General features: G+C 54.0%; 1 protein-coding gene across 1 annotated transcript in view; it reads left to right on the top strand.

The window, feature by feature from the left end:
- Positions 1 to 847: 847 nt before the first annotated feature.
- Positions 848 to 22,511, top strand: part of RXRA (retinoid X receptor alpha) — a 114,956-nt gene continuing 93,292 nt past the window's right edge. Inside the window, exon 1 of the mRNA XM_054084054.1 lies at positions 848 to 997. Within this exon, the coding sequence (XP_053940029.1) occupies positions 970 to 997 (28 nt within the window). The 5' untranslated portion in view covers positions 848 to 969. The remainder of the gene's footprint in view (positions 998 to 22,511) is intronic.

Here is a 22,511-nt window from a genome sequence, read left to right as displayed (position 1 = left end):
TAGCCTCCTCTGGACCCATTCCAACAGCTCCACATCCTTCTTATGTTGAGGATTCCAGAACTGGACACAATACTCCAGACTGGGTCTCCCCAGAGCGGCGCAGAGGGGCAGAATCCCCTCCCTCCCTCCCTCCCTGTCGGCCGCGCTGCTGTGGACGCAGCTCAGGACACGGGGGGTTTCCGGGCTGGGGGCGCACGTTCCCGCCTCATTCTCACCCCCCCCCCCCCCCCCGGCTCTCCCCGGTGTCTCTCCCCTCCGTCCCTCCCTCGCGGGGCGGCGCTGCGGGGCGGGCGGCGCTGCGGGGCGGGCGCGGCTCTCGCTCCCCCCTTGCGCGGGGCCCCCGGCGCGGAGCCGAGCGCGCCCGGCGGAGCCCGAGTTACATTGTTGGAGGGGAGGGGAGTGGAGTGTGTGTGTGTGTGGGGGGGGGAGAGTTTGCAACAACTCCGCTGCCTCGGCTTTGCACCGCTGGTGCGGCTGCAGCCTCCCCTGCCTCCTCTTCTTCTCATCCTCCTCTTCCTCTTCTCCCCTTCCTCCTTCTCCTCTCCTCCTCCTTTGCTCCCTTTCCTATTTCTCTTCTCCTCCCCCTCCTCTTTTTCTCCTCTTCTTCTCCCCTTCCTCCTTCTCCCCCTCCTTCTTCTCTTCTCTTCTCCCCTTCCTCCTTCTCCTCTTCCCCCTCCTCTTCTTCTTCCCTTCCTTCTTTTCTTCTCCCCTTCCTCCTCCTCTTCTTCTTCTCCCCTTCCTCCTTCTCCTCTCCTCCTCCTCTCCTCCTCCTCCTCTCCTCCTCCTCCTCCTCTCCTCCTCCTCCTCCTCCTCCTCCTCCTCCCCCGCCCCTCGGGCTTCCCCCCCCTCCTCCCTCTCCCCCCTTTTCGCTTTGATTTCGCTCTCCTCCCCTCTCTGCTCGCCCTGTGCGTGTGTGTTTTTCGCCGCCGAGCTCCAACCAAGCCCCTTGGCATGAGTTAAGCACCAGCTATGGACACCAAACACTTCCTGCCACTGGGTGAGTTTTGCTCCGAAAAAAAAAAAAAAAAACCCAAAAAAACAAACCCCCAAAACAACCCACATTCTCCGTTCCTACCGCGGGGGGAAGGGGGTGGTTGGGTTAAATAAAATCAAACAAAACAGGCTCCGGAGCTGCCTCCCTTCCCGGCTCCGGCCGGGGGATGCGCTGCGCCCCTTCCCCGGGCAGGGAGGGAGGCAGCTCCACGGAGGGACTTGGAGCCACACAAAGTGCCGAGCGGCCCATAGTTCTTATTTTGTTTGTTTGAGATATTTTTTTTTGGTGGTTTTTCTTTTTTTCCCCTCTTTATTTTTCTCCTGGGGCGGTATTTTCAAACGGGGCGGTGGGGACAGAGCCCCCCCCCCCCCTTCCACCCGGGGCTGGTTCTGCATCTCGCAGCCTTTTTTTTCTCCCCCCTTCTTGTTTTCCTCTCTCGGTTTCTTTTCTTTATTTTTGTTCTTTTCCTCCTTTTTCTGCCTCTTCCCGCAGCCGGGCAGGGGGAGGCACCCGCGGGGACCCCCGCACCGGCCCCTCGCTGCATCCTCCCTCCCTGCCTGCTCCCAGAAGCTTGGGACCCTCCTGCTTTTCTTTTTTCCTTTCCCTTTGAGACCCTCCTGCCTTTCTTTTTCTTTCCTTTCCCTTCTTTTTTTTTTTTTCCTCTCTCTACATTTTAAAACCTCTTTCCAGCTGGAGTTTGCCATCGTTTCGGTGACTGAGTCAAGTTCTGGCTTGTAAAGGCAAATGCCTCCTCGCGTCTCGGTTTCAGGAGAAATGATATTACAGAGCTCAGTGTTCAGGGTGGGGGGAAGAAAAGTTTGAGTGAAGTAGCCTGGCACCGAGTCCAGGCAAGGGGAAAGAGGGCCAAATCCTGCCATCTCTGCCACCGCTCGGCATGGTGCATGGGCTCCAAGCCCATGGCCAGTGCGAGTATCCACTCCCTGGGCTTTAAATCTCTGCTCAACCTCTGCTAGCCTGTGGTGGTGTGTTTTCTTTCTTTTTATATTCTCTTTTGTTTTGTTTTGTTTTTGTTTGAGAATTGCAATTGTAGTTATCCCTTTCCAAGTGCGGAATAAATATAAACAGCATCACAAGGTCCCCAGCTGGCTCTGCCCGCCGGGAGGGTTTCCAGGACGGCTGTGGTCTGGGGGCTTTGGCGGGGAGAGCCTGGCCCCATGGGCTGGCAGGTCTTCAGCTGGCATCTCCCCCAAATCCTCCCCCAAATCACAGGTTTATGGTGCTCCGCGTTGATTCGGCTGCGAGGTGGGAGATGCTGCTGGGTTGACTTCCCCAGAGTTGCTGCTTGGGTTTAGAAGCATCTCACCTGCGGTGTCCCTCGGGAACGGGTCCTGCTTCCAGAGGCAACCCGACTCCTTTTGGGTAGATCAAATACAGGTGTCCGGGAGCATCACAAACACACCCACGGAAGCAGAAAGTGCCTATCTCTTGTCACACAAACGTGGTTTAATCTTAGGGTTGTGAGATTTACATTTCCTTTGATGCTTTTGTAGGAGACAATCTAAACCTTTCTTCGTAGGGGCAGGATCAGGCCCCTATGTATATACTTACTTTTTTTTCCAGCCCTGAGCTCGCCTGTTACGCTGTAGATGCTAAATAATACGTTGTGTTATTAGTCATGTTGACTTTGATGGGGGAGGAGAGGGGGGGAGTGTGTGTCACCTTGCTGCTGGCTCGGGTAAGGATTTTCACAGTGGTGCAAATGAAAAACAACTGATTTATCCGCTCATTTATAAATGTATGTGTGTTTGACGGGGAGAGGGTGGGTCTTTGTAACACGCTGTGAAGCACAGCGGGAGCATCCAGGAGAAAAACAAGGCAGCCACCTCAGGACAGTGGTGCTGGGGGGGGGTGTTATAACTTTGCATCGCTGGCTTAGGAGAAAATTCAGCTGCCTGCGGGAGCTGTGACCTGTGTTTGTCTCTGCTGCGTATTGTGCTGCTCCAGAAGTGACTCCTAAACTTTATCCGCTGGCCTTTGGTCACGGTTTATTGGAAAAATCAGCTTTGGTTGTAAGGGGAGGTTTTGGAGGGGGAAGATCTTGGTCCCGCTCTGAGCATGGGAGGCTGCTTGAGCCTTGAAAGTGTGTGAGCAGTTTGTAAGAGCGGTGGGGGCCTTGGCAAATGCGAGCAAAAACCTTCCCAGTGAAACCAGAGCGGAGGTGGTGGGTCCAACAGAGCTTTTTTGGAGGTGGGATAGTCCAAAACCTGCCGAGTTCCAGCTTTGCGGGGTGTTTTGCCAACACAGTCCCATGTCATGGTTGGAGCCAGCGTGTGGAGGGAATAGCCAAGCTTGTGGAGTTTGTTTTCCTGCGCACCAGGAGAGAGTTGGAGAACTAGAGCCGGGGGGGAAAATTCAAGTTCTGTTATAGGGTGGCCCTATCAAAATCTCAGCTCAGTTTGGCCTAAAAAGGGTAACCTGGTGGAGGTTCCTGGCCAAGTCCTGCTCATGGTTAGACTCAGATAACCCTGCTGATGTCATGGGTGGAAGCATGGCCAGCGCTGGGCACTTTTAATAGTAGTATCTCATTTTCCTGCTTGTCTCAAGAGCTGCTGGCGGATGCCAAGGCAGAGGCTCGCCACGAGGACAGCATGTCCTCGAGCATCTCTTGGGCTGGATGCCGTCGCCATGCGGCTCTGTGTGCTGTCCTGCTCCCGGGACAACGTCCAGCCTGATCACGGAGCCTCCAGCCTAGTGAGGGGCACGTGGCGAGGTCAGGCTTTGTACAAGGCCAGGTTGAGGACTGACATGCAGACTGAGGGACTTGGTTCTTCGGGCAGCTGCTCCTCGCCAAGGCTCTTGCCACTGCAATCCCTTCATTGCTTCATTTTCTTCTTTGCCCAGTTCTGTAAGCAGCGGTAGGTGATGGTGAGCTTGGGGACCCCTCCCATGAGGCTCAGCCTCGTTGGGGGAAGGAGCAGTTGATGGGTTTCTGAGGCTGGTGCTTTCCTCCGAGAGGTCAGTTCACTGGGTTGCAACCCCTGCGAGTCCATCTTCCTGCCTGTGTGAGATGGCTACAGCTGCTCAGGATGTGGGGTGAGACCTGGCTGTGCAGGGCCAGGCTGGAGTGGGGATGCTGCCAAGGGAAACAGCGAAACAAGCCCCTGTCCAGCTGGGGGGAAGCAACCCGGAGCCCGGGGGCTGCTTGGGGTGGAAGGGAGCATGGGAGTGTGAGCATCCTTGAGACATCTTCATAGAATGGTTTGCGTTGGAAGGGACCTTAAAGATCATCCAGCTCCACCCCCTGCCGTGGGACATCCTGCATCCCCTGGCCTTGCCATCGGGCACGCTGTCAGGGTGAGCCTCAACCCAGTGCAAAACCCAAGTTGGGTTGGTAGGAGCCCACGCCTGAGTTGAGATCTTGGCATCATCTTCAATTCTGCTTCTTTTAGCTTCAAAAACTTACAGCTGGTGGGAAAATCCATAGGGGGAAAAAAAGATTGTGAAAGACGCAGAAAGTATCACAGCTTGTCTGAGCATCCCTGTGAGGAAGGAGAAATCTTCTGATCCACATCTGGAAGATGCTGGTCGCACCAGAGAGGAGCCTAGGAGCAAGAGATAAAAGTCAGAGACCACGTCCCAATTTCTCTTGCTGAAGCGCAGTGTAGAGCTCAACCTCTCCCAGTTGACATATGCAAAACAAGCTGGGAAGGAATTATTGCCTTTTTCAGTATCAGGGCTGTGACAGTTAAATAAACCTTCCGAGTATCCCTGAGTTTACTCCACGCCGTCCTGCTGTGTTGGAGAGAGCGTTTGTGTTTCTCGTATTTAGGGCATTTTATTTATTTAAAAGAGAGCGGGGGAGAAAGCCGCAGAATTTTAGTTATTCATTGCAAATATTATTATTGGCATTTTCCTCCTGTTGAAAAAAAAAATCAAGGGGGGAATCAAAACATTTTACTGGAAAATACACTCTGGCTTCGTCCCACCCACATCTTGAAGGCAAAAATAAATATTTGTTAAGAAATGGGTTAAAACCCCTTTTTGCTGGAGTATTGTTTTCTGGGAGCAGCAGTGGATTCCTAATGCCCTGCCACCCGGCTGAATTGGTTTATTTATTTAATGTTTTTTTTCCAGGATGGCTAAGAAAACCAACAAACAGAGGAGTGGTGGGCACCGCAGGGCAGGGCTTGGGCTTTGGGATGTTTGCTGGTCTTGACTCTTGCCCAGGGTGCTCGTTCCAATGAATATCCCGGTGCCTTTCCGGGGGTACTGTGTGTGTGAGCAGGGTATTCCCCTGAGGGTCTCGGCTGCCTGAAATCACCAAATCATTCTTGCTATAAATATTCTGTGACCCCGCTGCAGGAGGCGGTGAGATGGCAAGAGGCGATGGCTCTTGGCAAGGGCTTAACTGAGGGCGGTGGTGATGGAGCGGGGATGCCGAGGGGCTTCCTGCCCCCCAGCCAGGCTCCTCTCTGTCCAGCTGGGCTGGTGGTGGGAACCAAAGCTGGGGAGACCTCAAATCACTGCTGGCAAAGTGCTGGGTAGTGCAGGGACCTTCCCGGGGAGCTTGGTCACCTAACTGGGCTCTAATCGGTTCCTGTAGGAAAACCGGGATGCAGGGGCTCTTGGTCAGGGAGTGCAGGGATAGGATGGGGGGAATGGTTTGAAGCTGAAAGAGGGGAGATTGAGATGAGATCCTGGGGGGAGGTGTTTTGCTGTGAGGGTGGGGAGGCCCTGGCCCAGGTTGCCCAGAGCAGTGGTGGCTGCCCCATCCCTGGAGGGGTTCCAGGCCAGGTTGGATGGGGCTTGGAGCCCCTGATCCAGTGGGAGGTGTCCCTGCCCATGGCAGGGGGTGGAACTGAATGGGCTTTAAAATCCCTTCCAACCCAAACCATTCTATGATTCTAATTAATCCAGTTCTCTGGCGGTGATCCCCAGCACGTCTCCCCATCATCACCTCCCTTCACAGGTGAAGGAACTGGGCTTCTCCTGCATCCAGCCTGCCATGGGAAGGGATGCTCGGCAAGCCCGCACGCTGCTGGTGCAGGATCCAGCCCAGCAGTTCCATAATTGCTTCCTAAAAGGCCCAGGTGGGCTCTCAAAGTCAGCGTAGCTACAAAGCAATAGGGGAGGCAGCCTGGGTGGTTTTATTTTAATTGATTTTGTCAGGAGTTGCTGTATTTTATTACATTTAAAGCCTAGACTCTGGAATAACTTTGAACGTTTGACACACACACAAAAAGCAGCTTTCTGACATTTTCCTCTTTGCTTGTCTTTTATTTTCTTTCTCCCTTCTCCTCCTCCTCAAAGGAAAGCGTGTGCCTGGAGGGAGGACAGAGGAGGAGGAGGGAGGAGTGGTTGTGTCTCTCCAAAGGCTGCTCCAACATCAAGGCAGCGCAAAAGCAGACGAAATAATATTGCAAATAAGGATTTAAAAAAAAAAAAAAAACCCTACAGAAGGATCCCCGCACATGCCAGCCAGCTCAAACTGTTCAAAGATTTTCAGACAGAAGCAATTTAGCCTGGGAAAATGCTCTATTGTTGAGATGGAAACTGGCTGTGAGAACTTGCCTTTTCTGACAACGTTTTGCTTAGAAAAAGCAAAGCAAAGAATGAAAGTCAGGGAAACAACTTGAGTTTTTATTTAGAGAAGACAGCTTTTCAAAATGGAGGGTGTTTTCTGAGATAAACAGGGAACAATTCCCTTGCAAGAAAAGGAAGAAGGGGTTCAAATTAAGCCCAAACGCAGCTCCTCTCCTTTGAAATTTTGTTTAATGTGGAGTTAAAAAATAATCCTGTTCAAACAGACCCCTCGTCAGCATAAAATGGTCGTTGGTTTGTTTTTTTTCTTTCTTCTATTGTGATCGACAATAAAAGTTTCAAGGTTGCACCTTGGAGCTGTAACTCTGATCACAGCTCTGTCTGTGCCAGCTCCTGCCTCTGCACATCAAGAGGGAGCAAATCTTCATAGGCTCTTAGAATGGTTTGGGTTGGAAGGGACCTTGAAGGCCATCCAGTCCCACCCCCTGCCATGGGCAGGGACACCTCCCACTGGATCAGGGGCTCCAAGCCCCATCCAGCCTGGCATCGAACCACTCCAGGGATGGGGCAGCCACCACTGCTCGCATGCCAGGGCCTCCGCACCCTCGCAGGAAAACATTTCTTCCTAATATCTCCTCTCAGTCTCCCCTGTTTCGGTTTAAATCTGTTTCCCCTCCTGCTGTCCCCGCGCTCCTTGATCAAGAGCCCCTCCACAGCTTTCTTGTAGACTGCTTTAAGTACTGGAAGATCCTTTCCTTGCCTTGAAAACTCATGGTCTGTCCAGATTAGACGGATACAGGGTGGGAAACTGAGGCACACGGGTGCGTCTGAGCACCAGCAAAGCTGGGAGCAGGGCCTGGAGCGAGGGCGTGGCGTGGTTGTGAAACCCTGGTTGGGATGGCGGCTTCCAGCCCCGTGGAGCACAATCCATCTGAGGTCCGGAGGGCTTCTCTGGGTTTTTGAGGGTCCCAAATCCTAGTAGCCGAACCAAACCCCAAACTGCTTTTTGGCCTGGAAGCAAAGAGAAGCTTGCAGATTGGGTTTATGTGTAAGCCAGGTGCTCCAAACCCAGAAAGTAAGGAGGAAACACCCTAAATATTTGGTTTATTAAGCATCGGGAGCAGGGCTAGCGTCCCGTTTCTGCTCTAGTGGAAGATAGTCCCTCTCACCATGGGCATTGCTCCTTCTTTCAAACCCTAGGGGACTTCTTAGGGGGCGTTAATCTCTTGGTTTTGGCAGGTTGGTGGTGTATTTGGGTTTTGGTCTTGTCTGAGCCGTAACCCCTTCCCTGGATTGCATCGGATGTGAAATCACTGCAGAGCCAAGAGATAAAAGGTGCATTACTGGTATTTGGGACCAATAAAATGGTAATGCAATTCCCATCTGGTTGTTACTTTTCATGGGCTCCTCTTTTGTAGGGTTTTGGCTTTCTTCAGCGTTTAAAAAACCAGACAGAGGGGGAGCTGAGGGCAGCCCCGGAGCCCCCCGAGGTTTACGGCCCCCTCATCTCTTGGAGCACATCCTTTGTGCTGGGGGCTGCCAGGAGGGATGAGGATGGGATGCCCCGTCTGGTTTCAGCTGTCTGTGCGGTGCTGGACGCAAAGGCAGAAACGTTTGATTATTGTTTTTCCATTTTTGGCTGATAAATAATTGCTGGAAAGTTGGTTGGGTTCTCTATTTTTTTTTTTTCGGTTTTATTTATTTATTCTGTGAACTCTCTGGGTTGCTGCGAGGCTATTTTGTTGTGGGCAGCGCGTCTCCTACATGGCCATTGCGGAGTTGGAATGAGGCAATGGCAGCGGTGAAGCAAGAGCGGAAGGAGAAGGCACAGGAGAGAGGGTGCGCTTCCAGCCACGATCCTCCTGGAGATGCGGAGGGTGACGAAGCGAGGAGATGGAGTTCGGCTGTGCCTCTTTGGCATGGGATGCTATGGAGGAGGCTTGCTCGGAGCGGGTGAGGTGGTGAGCGATGGCAGAGGCCCAAAGGGCCTACCCAAAGGGCCTAGGGAGGAGCAGGGTCACAGAGAGGCAGGAGTAGACCTGGGGATGTTGCGTTGAGCTGGGGGTGCTGTTTTGGCTGCCCCAGGGGGGCGAGGGATGGCTGAGAGCGGTTTGCCAGCGCTGTGGCTTCCCAGCCCTGCACCCTAGGGAGCAACAGCCTCTCGCTGAGAACCCATGTGCAGGTGAGGGCTCGTGCTAAAGAGGGAAAAAGGAAAGAGCAACCCCTTTTTCTGCACCGATCGTCCTTCCCAGACCATGCTGGGCTCCCCTTCTGCCCCCACCTCCTCTTTTTCTGCCCCATTTTTGTAAGATGAGTGACTTTATCAGCCTGGGAAGCTGTGGGCTCTAACACCAGCGTGCAGGGCCCGGTGGCAGACGATAACGGCATATCAGCTGCAGGCTGTGACCGAGATGCTCGCTCGCGCCGTGGTGGGGAGATGCGTGGCCCCGTGTCGCTTCGCATCAGCACTGGGGCTGTTTCTGGAGACCCCCTCACACCCTGTGGCTGCCCTGACCCACATCCATGGGGCTGCTGCAGCCTGGGGGAAAGCTTAGAGAGGGGCGAGGGCTGTGGGGTAAAAGCAGGGGGTCCCTACAAGGGCACCTGAACCCTGCAAGAGGCCAAGCAACTTCAGCAAGTTGAAAACCTCTGTCTGGGCGCTCTGCACCTGCATGGCCAGCCCTCCCTTTTTTACCTGCACTTGTTCAAGTGCGGCTTTCAATTGATCATAAAAATCCAGCGTGATTCACGGTGCTTCTGCCCTCCAGCCTGCCAGGCTCCATCTCTCTCCACTTTCACTTAGCGTGAGAGACAGCAAATTGCCCTCCGGTTCATCCTCCTCATTCTTAATGGGGAGCTGTTGTTTTCTGGGTCTGCTCCCCTCCATTCACTCCTTGAATTATAATGCATCGGAGGTAGTGGCTTAGCATCTTAATTTAATTTTCTCTCTTTTTATTTATTAAGAAATCTCAATGCAACCTCCCAAATGTTGGGGTAGGGGGGAGTTGCACCTCCCTGCTCCATCCCTGCAAAGACCCCTTGTGCGTGCGTGTGCGTGTGGCTCGCAGACAGTGAAATTGCACCCTAGAGTTATAAAGCAATTGTCTAGCTCAGCAGCAGAATGAGCATGAAATGGTGCAGAAAGCAACTAAATAAAATTGGGTAAGGCAGATGCATGAAAATAATGACATCTCTATACCGTAGTCAGGCACACTTGCTCTTTCTCGCACACACAGATAAACTTTTATAACAGACTTTGCATTTATTTTCTCAGGAAACCCTTCTGAAATGGAGATGAGCGTTACTGGGGTGTGAGCCTCTCTCCTGTGTTTCTGAGGCTGTCGTGCCATGCATTGCCACCCCTTTCCTGCCCCATTGCTCTCCCTGTCCCCGTTTTCCCTTTTTTTCGTTTTGTTTTCAGGGTAGGATTTTTATGCTCAGTCAAACACCAAAATGATGACCTTTGCGACTGCATTTCCCTCCGGCTGGGCTGGGGGAGCGCTGCGAGCAGGTGGCTCTTGGGGGTGACCCGCCACATCCCACGTGAGTTGGGCGAAGAGCTGCTTTCCTGGCTTGCTCCTGCTTTGGGATTGTCCTATGTTTTAACTCCCTGAATGGTGGCAGCTGTAAGGACGGGACTGTGCAGGCTGTTGCGTGGAGCTTTGTGATGTGAAAGCAGGGATGGAAAACTCGGGTCGTTGTACTGGTGTGTCCCCACATCCCACTGCCCTAGTGATGGCTGGTGGCACCAGGACCACTCGCTTCCATCTTCTCCATTTATTGGGCTGCACAAGTTAAAAATGCCCCAAACCGGGGACTTGAAGAATTAACCTTAACTGTGATTCCTCCCCAAACACCTTCCCCTGGGTTCTGTGCCGTGGTCCCTGCTCAGATGCTGCCGTGGAGCCTTTGGTCCTACCTGCTCCTGGGAAGCCGGTTTCCCAACATGGTCTGCCGTTTCATTCCTGTTGTGCTGGGATCCCTGCAAGGCTGGCAATAAGCTGCTAATCTTCCCACCCAAGAGGCCCTTTAGGTGACATTAAGGCTGTGTCCTCACTGTCCTCATGACCGGCCGCCTCTGAAGGCATCACCAGGCACCGCTCCACGTGCTCGTGGTGCCGGGGGTGCCCTTTCTCGATGGGGTGCTGCATCCCAGCTGGAGTGGCTTATGCCAGGGATGGGGAGTGGGTGGCAGCTGTCGGGTTCCCCCAGCCCTGTGCCTCCTCAGTTTGCTGCTCCCCTGTTTAGAGGGCTCAGGGCTGAGCTGATCGTGGATCCTTTCCTTCTCTGGAAGGAAAATCCGAGTCCATCCTTTGCGTTGCTGGGGTGGTTGTGCTGGAGCCTGGCGCTTGCCATGTAGTACCTTTGCAGCAACCCTCCATATCTGGTTTTCCTTTGCTGGGACGTCTCCCTAGGGTCCCAGATTAGCTGCTCCAGTGCTTTTCCTACTGCCTCCCCATCGCACGCAGACCAGCGCAGATCCCACGGGTGGCTGGGATCTATGTGTTGGCTGCCCAGCCCCAAAGCGCAGCGTGGCACCGAGCCCAGCTGTGTGGGACATGTGCATGTTCCCCTCCTCGGTGCCTGCAAAAGCCTGGCTCCTCCCGAGGGAGGCAGAGGAGGCTTCCCTGCAGAGAGTGCTCCAGCTCTGGGCAGATGGATACCAAAGCCATGCCAGCATTTTTGCTGGTTTGGAGCCGCAGCACTGGAGTGGAGAGCAGGGAAGTGCATGCATGCGAAAATCAGTGTAAAGGCATAAATCAGGCCAAGAGTGAAAGGTTAAAGAAATCCAGAGGAAGCGGAGTGATGTGCGTGATAGAAAGGGGTTTCCTGTACCTACACAGGCCACCCAGGCTCCCTTCCTGTCAGGGTAAACCTGCTAAAGCTGAAACTTTCTGCACCCCTAAGCAAATTGTGGTCTGCTGGATGGGCACGTGGTGAGCAAGCCATGCCAGCCGCAGCATCAATACCTTGTGCTGTACCGAGCACTCTCCCCAGGCCTCTGTGGTGGTATTTATGGGATGCCCGGGTTGCTAGGTGGGAGCATCACAGCCGTTGGAGCCCATGGTGGGAAACGGGAGAAGAGCTCTGGGAGGACAGGGTGTGATGACCCATGCTGGAAGCTGGGCTGCAGCCCTCAATTCCCCATCCTCGCCACTGCTGCCCTGTGCCTGACATCAGGGACCTGACATCAAAGGGGGCTCAGGGAAGAGTTAAGACTCCTGGGACAATTACCTGCAAGCCCCTATTTAAGCACTTAGGAAGGCTTAGCTGTGATCCCTGCAGGAGATACATAGCCTGGCCCCAGGCCAGCTGATACCTATTGTTTGCAAATGTCAGAGACTTTGTCTAAGCAGCGGTTCAGAGCCAGGGCTGGCTGAGAGCAGGAATCCCAGATGTCCTGGGGGGCTCCTCTAACCTGCTGCAGGGTGGCTGGTGCTGTGCAGGAACTTGGTGCTGAGCTACGGAGCAAGGCAGCATCCCAAATTACACCTTGCCAGTAGGTTTCCCTACTGATTATACAGTTGTGAGACGCAGATTTAGTTCGTTAGGGGATTTGCCTGTGTTTCAAATTGTATTTTGGTAGCAGTGCTGCCGTGCCCTCCAGCTCCGGGGCTTTGCTTTGATGCTCCGGGACAGCTCTGCTTTGAGGTTTCATCTCCTCTGTGAGGAAAAAGCCAGCATTTCCCATATGACAAGTTGCTGCCTCTTTATGCCTCACCTGTGGGGCAGGTTTAGGCTGTGGAAATCAGAGGCCATCGGTCACCACGGGCTTTGTTTGGCTTGGGTGCTCAGTTTTCTCATCTTTGTTGTTTTTCCACCTGTGCTGCTCCCCACAGGCACCCAGGTGCTCTGGTCCGCTGGGTGTTGTGCCATGGGAGCCAAAGCTGGGCGGGCACGGAAAACCACGTCTGGCTTCTCCAGCAAGGTTTCTCAGCCTCTGAGTGTGTGCAGGAAATGTTGCAGGGCAGGGATTTCTTGCAGCAAGCCCTGGATGGCAGATAACAGCGTGGTTCCCGTCTCAAACGCCCACCTACACAAGTGGAGAGGCTCCACCTCTCCCTGCACCTTCTGAGAACACCATGGCTCATGCAGCGCTGATCAAAGCATCCTCCCAGGTCTCTTTGAAGCAGTGGCATTTGCCCCTGGACACTGCCCCAGGTGCTGTGCGGTGCAGCCCACCCTGGTGCTGCTACTCCAGGAGTGGTAGGCAGCAAGAGGGAAGCCCAGAAGCTCTTCTCACAAACTCACAGAAGTAGGGGTTGGAAGGGACCTCAGGACCTCATCAAGTCCAACCTTTCCTGCTAAGGCAGGGTCCTCTCAAGCAGGTTGCATAGGATTGCATCCAGGAGGGGTTTGAGTACCTCCAAAGGAGGAGATTCCACACCTGCCCTGGGCAGTGGGTTCCAAGGCTCTGAATTCTGCTCTGAATCTGTGTTCTCAGGGATGCACAAGCAGACAAGCTTATCCTTGAGAGCAGAGGGGTGCTCCCAGTCCTGCCTGAATTGTGGAAAACCCAAACCAGCTCTTTGGAAGGAGGGGAGCAGGAAAGTGCCCATGCTGGGTTGGAGCGTGGGTTGGGGTCCTCACCGCCTGCGCTGGGTGAGTGTGGGGCTCTGGGTGTGTGTTGGGTGCGGGGACGTGCCTGCAGAGCGGGAGCAGCCGGTCCTGCCAGTTCTCCATGCTGGGACGGGTGCTGGGAGGTCCCCTGAGCCACAGTCAAGGCTGGGGTGAGAGCTGATCCTGAGCCCTTCTCTGTCACCAGTACCCTGGGTGGCCTGGGTCCGGGCATCCCTTGGGTCCCAGCTGAGCGATGGGGTAACGCTCTTCCTGAAGTGGTCCTGGTGGCTGGATTGGAAATCTCTGGGAGCAGAGACTCTGTGCTGGGGAAAGCACCCAGAGAGCCTGGCCCTGACTGGGAGTAAAAGCTTGCTTTGCATGGGAAGGGAAGGCGAAGCCAGCGTGCTCCCTAATTGAATGCATCTTTACAAATTAATAAGGTAGAAGTGACTCTACTGAAAAAAAAACCCCAAACCAGTGCATTGGTTTGAGCCTTTAATTGCGAGTGGGGAAATCATGGGCACAGGAGGACTTGCAAGCAAATGATAATATCTGCAGTACCATTTCAAAAGCAGAGGAAACGAGCCTTGAGTGCTCCCTGGTCCCACGCTGGGGCTGGGGGTCACGGAGGACCCTTTGGCAGGGGAATCTTAGCCCCACGAGCGCCAGCGGGGTTAGCAGCTCGGCATTGATTTCATCGAACGGGATCAAGATCGCGTCGGCTTAACTAAGGACTGAGATTGATCCGTGATGATCTGCTGACTTTATTATTAAGATGATGATGTGGCTGGGCTGAGGGAGAGGGAGCTTGGCATTCCCATCTCTGCCTGGTGGCATGGCTTGGTGCAGGACCGACATATTTTCCAAATTTTCACTCTATCTTTTGTTGTGAAGGGGTAAAATCCTGAATGTACCTTGAAGGAGCGTTAGAAGGACTTTCCATCTCAGCTCTTGGCCCTATCAGTAGCTGCACAAGAGGAATGTTATAAGGAGCTATTCATCATTGCAATTAGTGTATTAAGAGTACACAGCGTGCTTGGGAACTGGAAGAGATGGAGCTTTGGGATGTTTTCAGCATTATAAATACTGGTTGGTTACATCACCGAGCTTTTAAAAAATGGTATGTGTTGTCCTGGTGAAAGAGGATTTGCAGACAGCCTTGGAGAGGAGAGCTGAGTGTCTGTTCTCAGCAGGGAGAGCAGCGTGGCTTCTGCCCTTGTGTCTCCCTGGGGACCAACGGGGACAGAAATCTCTGAGGTCTGCTCCTACGTGAAATCCCTGGGGGAATTTGTGCCTGGGTGCCAGGTGTGGGCTGAAGGTAGATGAAATGGGCTCTTCGAGGGCAGCCAAATCATTATCACAGGAGGTGTGTTCGCTCTTCCAGCAGAAACACAGAGCCCTGGAGCCCACCGCTCCTCCTTGCTCTGCAAATGCTCTGTATAACCTCACGCTACCAAACCCCAAGATGCTGCTCTGAGGCTTGCTCAGATTTCTGTCCTGTGTGGGGCCCTGCATGCGGGGGTTGCCCACCTTAGTGGCACCCTATCCCGCTGCTGCCAGCGGAGCAGCCGGTGGCAGGTCCCACGTCAAGCTGGCACCTTCGCGCGTTATCGCAGCTGCGCGCCGGGGCTAGAGTCCACTATGGGAGAATGCTCAGTGGACTTTTAACTGGAGTCCTTAGGAGAGCCGGGCATAGAAACCTTTAACTGTTTCGTGGTGGAAAACAAAGAAGGTATTGGGGAAAGGGTGAGCTGCCCACCTGGGGTCAGGTCCCTGCAGCAAGGGCTTGCTTGCAGCCGTGCCAGGGACGGGATGGGGACCTTGCCGGCTGGTTCCTCATCGCGTGTGTCCACCCCTTCACTGGCTTTACTGTCAAACCCTTGGCTCTTAGCCCAGCAGTGCCGTGCGTTATGGACAACCTCAAATCCAGCTGTGGGCATGTAGAGGCTGGAGCCGGGGTCACCAGACAGTCCTGCTTGGGACACATCTCGGCGTCCATCCCTGCCCTCCTCCCTTTGCTCTCCCTCTCACTGTGTGACCTGAAAAGCTGAACCCAGTGCAGTGAGGAGGGGGTGGGCATTGCTCTGCAGCATCCATATCAATGGGAAGCTGCATCTGAAGGTTGAAAGGAGGCTCAACTGCTGCTTTTTTTTTGCTGTCCCATATGGTTTTGCCTCTTGCTTCAGGCACCTTGGGTGCCCGGAGGGCTTTATTTCAGCATCTTCATCCTTTATTCCTCTTGCCCTTTCCTTTGCATATCTTTTTTTTCTGCAAGTTGTGAGTCCTGTTTGCTCTGGGTGGGTCTGCAGCCCTGAGCAGATCCCCACTGCTCGAGCAGTGCCTGTGCAGGGGAAGAGCACAGCTTTGCCGTGACTCCAACAAAACCAAACAGCCACCCTCTCTGCGTCATGGGTCTATCGAGCCATCTGCGGCGGGGACAGGGACAGGATGGGCTCTCCCAAAGGACCAGGGATTTGCATGGGGGGAAATTGGTGCCAGCAGAAGCAGTGAGCCCAGCTCAGCGTGGGGCAGCATCCCTGAAGGCACAGCTTAACTGGAGAGCAGGAAAGCTCCCCATGTGCCATGAGCCGTACCCTCGGTGGAAGTGATTCCCGGGTGAGAAATTCCCACTATGGAAGCCTTTATTACCAGGCAGAGCTAGGTTTGTTTTGTTTATCATCCATTTACTTGGCTTTGGAGGTATGCCCAGATTTCTCCAATTTTGTGTGTGTGGATGTGTGATTTATTGGGATTCAGGCTTTTATTTCTGGTTTAATTTCACTTCCTCAAATGACAGGCCATTTGAACAAACTTCTTTTGGATGATTTCCTCTATAGTTTTAAAGGGACACCTAAAAATAAAGAGAAAATGTTGCAGCATGGTTGACAATTAAAAAAAAAATACCCGGTCTGCTGCTGCGATAAACTCCAGCCCTGATTTCTGTAATGGACAGATCTCAGAGGGTGAAAAAACAACACGATTTGACTTTTGAGTACTTAGAGCTTTTGACAGTGCTTCAGGGATCACTGGATTGACTTGTTTCGCTGTAGAGCTGATTGTGCCACGATCCCGCGCACACTTAGGCATGTTGATAGCTTTCTGCATGCGAGTGGTCTATTAAAATAGCCGTGCGTGTCTAAAGCTTTGCCAGCTCCAAGCTTTGGTTTCCTCTCTTTGCCTTGCTCTGTTCTGCAGCAGCCAGGAAGAGAAAGAAAGGAAAAAAAAAAACCCAAAAGATTTAAGAAACACTGGAAAATGTAATTGCAGCCTCCAGAGAATGGGGAGCAGGTAGGCGAGGGCAGAGCACCTGTAGCTGCCTTGAGCTGGGTTTGCTGCTGTTGTTCTGCCGGGGTTTTTACAAGCTGGATTTCGCAACGGCGACGTGGCTTTTGAAATCACTTAAGACGGGGTTTTGCCTGGGCGTTCTCCAGGGTTTGGCACCGGGCGCGTTGCTGGCGATGCCGCCCGCTGTGCGGGAGGTGGTGGGGAGACCCGACGGTGTCAGAGCGATGCTCAGGTGCAAGCAGGGACCTGAGGAGCTGCTCTGTTCTCTGCCCTCATGGTGCCTGTCAGCAGGGAGATTGAGTTGAAGGAAAACTTCCTCTCCCCCTGTCCAAGCTATAAAAGCGTGAGAGGGAGAAAGATTTCCCCCAGGGATCAGCAGTGATAAAAAGCCTCTCTTTTGAAAAGCAATGAGAGAAAAGAAGTGTGTCTAATCCTCCTGAAGAAGAAAAGGAGAACATCTCTCTGCTGTGAGCTGTGCGAGGGCTGGAGGGTCTCCAGTGTGGATGCAGCGACCCAGTGCTCCTGCCTGGCTGGATCCTGCACGGTGCTGGCTGATGCAGAGGAAGGGCCAGATCCTCTGTGCAAAAACAGCGATGCTTTTTATTATGTAGGATCCAGGCAGGTGGGCTTGGAGGAGCTCCTGGGAGCCAGCCCGCAGGTCCCTGCGGGGCTGGCAGTGCTGGGGTGCAGGCTGTGGGCAGCCTCCCTCCTGGAGGCAGAGGAGATGCTGCTGGCTATGTTGCCATCTCCGTGTTGCTCAATCTTTGCAGAAGAGCCGCGCTGGCACCTGGCTGAGGAGAGCACGCACAGATTTTCTTTCCCCTTTGACCCTTGGCCCCAGAGCTGGAGAACGGTGGAAGGAGGAGGTGGAGACTCAAGAGAGGAGGGATGCTTGTCTCTGGGTTGGGTATCCGAGGGGCTACCACAGCCCTTGGTCCCTTTTTCCTGGTGGTACAAGGGCATGCAGCTGGCCTGATTGGCTGTGTCCATAGCCTTCTTTCCTCTCTTAGTACAACCATTTCCTCGGTGATGACCTGCAGTGTCTGGATGTGGTGCAAGAGCTGTTCCGTCACCACATCAGCGATGGGGCGGTGGCAGCTCAGCCGCTGGTCCCGTGCTCACAAAGTCCAAGCTCAGGCCACTCGGTTGTCTTTATTGCTGTTGTGGTTGATGATTTATTTTGAGCAACGCCCACCCTGTCTTGTGATTTGATTAAAAAATAAAGCAAACAGCAGGCGCAGCGTGGCTGCTGTGGGTCAAGAGGTCCCTTTCCTTAGCTCCTATGGGGTTCCCAGCCTGTGTCCAAGCCGTGTAGACTGGGGACAGGCAGCACGGCTGCTGCTGGGGGACGATTTAGCAGAAGAACATGCTGGGGATGGTAGGGTAAAGGTAAATGGCTGTGTCACGATGGAATGACCTATGTGGTGGGAGAGCAGCTTGGCTGGGGATGGAGAGGTGGACATTGGGGCAGCTTGCACACGTGTGGGAGACTGCCCAGCTCATGGGGACCCATCGCCTCTCCCTGTCAGTGTTGTTGAGGATCCTGTCATAGGCCGTAGAGATTCATCTGCTCATAACAATTATCTGTGTCTCCTTGAACTGAATAATGGTAATCCACAGCTCGTAAAGCCCTCATTATGCTGAAATTGATGAGTTGATGTTTAAGAAAACAACAGCAAACCACCCCAAACCCATGACCAGTTTACTTTACTCTTCAAAGCAATCATTTTAGGGTGATGGGGTGATGGCATGATGGAGCTCTTGCCAGAGCCTTGCTGCTGCTTTGGTGCCTGGGGAGGAAAATAAACTGCACAGCGTGGTAAGCAGTGGTGTGGTCTGCATCCCAGGGATGCACGCCGGGCTCCCCCAGCAGCCTCGCTTCGGGATGTGCTCGCTGTGCTTCTGGGTAGGGATTTTGCACAGTCCGTCAGCGGTTTGCTGTCGGAGAAATGTGCTGTGCTGGCCGGCGGGTGAGCACAGAGCATCCTTTTGTGTGTTGGGAGCCTTTGAGGCATTAGACGGTGTCTATCATGTCACGGTGTCACGTCTGCTCATCTTGGTAACCACGGGAATCTGGGGCTGAGATTTTGGAAGATCATCCTGGGATGTTACAGCCGGCAGCTTCAATGCTGGGAATTTATGCTCGGGTCCTTGGGGAGCGTACAGCCCACCCCCGTCTACTTGTATGTGTGTAACGAGGGAGCAAGTGACTCATGAACCCCTCGCAGAGAAAGGGGAGCGAGAAATTAGCTCACGGCTCTTGTGAAAGAGAGAAGCCGACTTGATACCTATAATTAAAGCGGGTGTCAAGGAATGAAGTGCAAATTCCTCAGGGGGCATCTCACTGGGAGGGAAAGCAGCGTCTGCTGGCTGACCCGAAAGTGGCAGCTCCTCCCTGGTGAGGGGTAGCAGAGGAGCCAGGCTTGAGCCCTGGTGCTCATCCTTCCCATCAGTAATGAGCTCCAGGCTCTTGCCTCGATCCCTTCTTTTCCAGCCGCTCCTACCTGCAAACCCTGGGCTGATGCCAGGAGCATGCGGGGAGCAGTGGGGACCCTCAGGCTGTCCCCAGGCGCCGCGCCTCAACTCGGTCCCCACGGCTGTGAGTGCCTTCCCAGCGAATGTCAAATGTGCTGAGCAGACGGAAAAAAAGAAAGAAAGAAAGGAAAAACAAAAACCCAACTCCATAATATGAGGAAGAAATACTGGTGTGTCCTGGGTGGATTAGTTGAGACTCCTCGCCGGATTCCTCCAAAGGGAGGTGCTCGCGCTGGAAGCCGGCCACCAGCCAGGCCTGCCGCATTTTTCCTGGATTCTCTTACCATTTGGGGACTGAACTTTTGTCTGAAAAATATGTATTTTTAACTTGGTTGTGTCTGAAGCTTGTCTCTGCTTTGGGCTGCTTGGCTTTCTCCTGGCAGCAGCGCGCTCTGAGGTGGATGCATGCAGGGAGATAAGGGCCAGATCCTTCATCTCGGCCCGGGAGGAGGAAGCGAGAGGAGGAAAGGTTCGTTCTGACGCAAAAAAAATAATTTCAGAGGTTACCTCCTGCTTGGCCCCATTACCTGACAGAGAGAGCAGGAGCGTGGAGCAACAGCACTGGTATGTCTGAGGACAAAAGCAACAGCGATGGTGACATCGGTGAGAATATCTGGTGCAAATAGAGTTAGGGGAACAACAGAGAAGTGGATAAAAATCTCAGAAAGGCTTGTAGCCCCCGACATGCAGGACCGATGGACCCAGATACATGATTGCCTTGGAAACAGCCATTGAAGTGTGTGATATTTCTGTCTGCAGGTGCTTGTTTCCCTCCCAGCTGCGGAGCTGTGGCATTGCTGGCCTCTGTGTGCTGGCTGCTCGGTGGCCCCAAAGCCTACCTGATCATAGCAGGGCTGCTCAGGATTGCACTGAGCTCACCAACTCCTCGGGGCAGGGACTAGATGCAGCAGCTCCTTGTTTTTTTGTAGGGTTGCCGGACGCAGCGTGGCTCTGCGGGGCTTCTAGCTCGCTTCCCCAGCTCTGGGATGGAGCTTGCCCAAGCCAGCAGGACAATCCGGACTATGTTTTCATAATTAAAACAAATAAAACAAACCCATACGCAGCATTATTTACAATACGCACTCGAGCTGAATATTGTTTCCTTGCTGAGTTTTTCCCTTTGTCGCTCACACACGAGTTTGTTGTTGTTGGCTGCTCTGGAGGCTGCGGTCTTATGTGCCGGGCTGCTGCCGGCCCGCAGCGGGCTTCCCTGGGGAGCTGATGTGAGGTGGCCAGGGTTGGACTTTGCCCACTGCTCTAGTGCGGGTTTTACTCTGTTCCATGATCCTGGGAAGCCTGGAGAAGGTTGGCTGTGTGGGATGGTGACTGGGGTGGTGAAGCGAAGAGATGCTGCTGCTGCTGGGACCTGCTGCTGGCATGACAGGGATCTCTTTGGGGTGAAATAAACTGCTGGGGTTCCCTGCAGAGAGCTGGCAGGGCATGGTGTGTGGTTTTCCAGCAGAGGCCAGCATCACATGCTGGTTGTTGCCCGCAGCATCTGTCCTGGAGGGGCTACACTGTGGTCCAGCAGCATCAGCTCCTGCGTGAGGGCTGAGACCTGGAAGTGCTGCAGTGTCTGGCAGGATGGGCAAGGGTTGTGGTTTTGGAGCTCTGCCTTCCGGCTCCCACCCAGTGCTTTGAGCGAACATTGCCCTGAGGATGGAGAGGTGAGATCTGGCCCAGGGCTAAGGATGCAGCTGCAGCAGTTGGATGCTGTGGAGCCTGGAAAGGATTTGAGTGGTCTTGGGTGGTGCTGGCTGCTCCTACAGGGAGGGACATCACTTACTGAGGAGGGAGAGGTGGCTATGGGTGTATGCACGGAGGGAGAGGGCATGGATGTCCACGCTGTCTGTGTTGGCAGGTTTTCACCCTGCTGCTTTCTCATGGGCACCAGGGCGGCTGGGGATGCTGTGGGGTGGAATGTGAGCTGGGTGCGGGGTGTCACAGGGTGCAGGGGGAAGGTGCGCTCCTTCCCTCGCGCTGAGCTCCAGGCAGACACGTTCGTAAGGGAAGCATATGGCAGGTAATCCAGTGCCAGATGGGTATTTGCTTCCATTTCCCTGGCCCCTGGTGGGCCCGTGCAGCCCGGCAGCACTCAGCGGTGTGGCCAGATCTCCATGCTCCTGGGAGCACAGCACGGGAGGGCCAGGCAGGTTGCTGGTGGCACGGCTCGCTGGGCTCCTGCAGCCATGCAGAAGCATCCTGGCGTGTGCTCAGGCACCAGTGCAGCAAGCTGTGCCAGTGCTCTGCACGCAGAGAGCCAGCTGAGCACACCCGCCCCTGCCTAGCAGGGCATGGCTTAAAGCTGGGCTTAGGAAGACAAAATCTAGCTAATGAATTAATGGCAATTAATTAACTCCAGAGCACTTTACAAATATTAACTAACTCTTTTGCTGTGAGCAAGGTCTGTACCATTACCTCACCTTATAGACCGGGGCACTGAGGTGTGGAGGAGCTGTGCACCCGCAGTGGAGGTGCATTAGCATCAGGGCTGCCACTAAAGCCGGGGGCAAATTCTGCTCCTGTTGATGTAGTAAACAGTCACCCAGGGTTTCAGGCATGGCACAGTCAGATCCCACTGCAGGCTCCGATCCCAACGTAGGCTCCTATCTGCTTTTCTGGGGAAGGAAACTACACCCTGTGGACTTTGAAGCCTGAGCATCTCTTTGCCTGCTCCATCCCTGTGTGTGCTTAAGGGGGGGAGGCAGCCGTAGCCGTGATGCTCTCGGTAACCATTCACCCACGTAGGCAATCTTGTGTCTGTTGACTTTTTACTGTGGTCCCAGGAAGCAGCATTTGTGGTGTGCGCAGCGCAGAGGACGTTTTGCAGAGGAAGAGGGGCTCTCTGGGGGCTGGGGCGCCTCTCTGGGTGCGAGTAATTGGGCAGTAGGGTTGGCGCAGGTACAGCTATTTTTAAATCTCTCTGGACAGAATGGTTTGGCTCACACGTTCTTACTATTTGTTTGTTTATTTACTTATTTTGGTAGCCTGGGAAGTTTGTGGAAATGCTGGGAAGGGCAACTTATTTTGTCGGTGTTCGGGGAGGGAGGGGATTAAATCTCAGAGGCCAATTGTGCGAGCTGAGCTAATTTTAGCTCTCTGATCTTAAAATAGAAGAAAGGAAAGAAAAAGAAACAATAATTAGGCCTTTTCCCCTGGGCCAAGGGAAAACAGGCTGCCGGCGTTGGCTGACCACCTGCAAGGTGGCCCCAAGGAAGAGACGCGGCTGCCGCCGGCCAAAGTCAACACGGGAGGTGGCCAGGGCTGTTTGCGGCTGGCAGCGACTGGTGCTGGGAAAGGGCACGGTGGGGAGCTGTGAGATGAGGTGAGGGTTTAACCCCCTGCTCAAATGAAGCCCAGGATGTTTGACTGTGCTGGATGTGTGCTGGGGACCAGCGGGGACCCACAGCTGTGCCAAAGGAGCACCTGGTTGGCACAGCCCACCCCAGTGGCTCGTGGCTACTGGGGGAACGGTTCCTGACCGGGGCAGGTGGATCTCTTGTCCACAGACCTCCACAGCGGTGACACCGTGCACAGGAGGTCACCCGAGCTCTGTTTTGACATGCTTTCCCTCTGGTGTTAAAAAGGCGGAAAAGAAGTGTCCCTGTGATGGTCCGGCTCCATGGAGCCTGGA

The sequence above is a fragment of the Cuculus canorus genome, chromosome 19 (genome assembly GCF_017976375.1).
Source record: "Cuculus canorus isolate bCucCan1 chromosome 19, bCucCan1.pri, whole genome shotgun sequence".
In the NCBI taxonomy this organism is placed as follows: domain Eukaryota; kingdom Metazoa; phylum Chordata; class Aves; order Cuculiformes; family Cuculidae; genus Cuculus; species Cuculus canorus.
The sequence above is the reverse complement of the archived record's forward strand: the minus strand, read 5'-3'. Positions and strand labels throughout refer to the sequence as shown.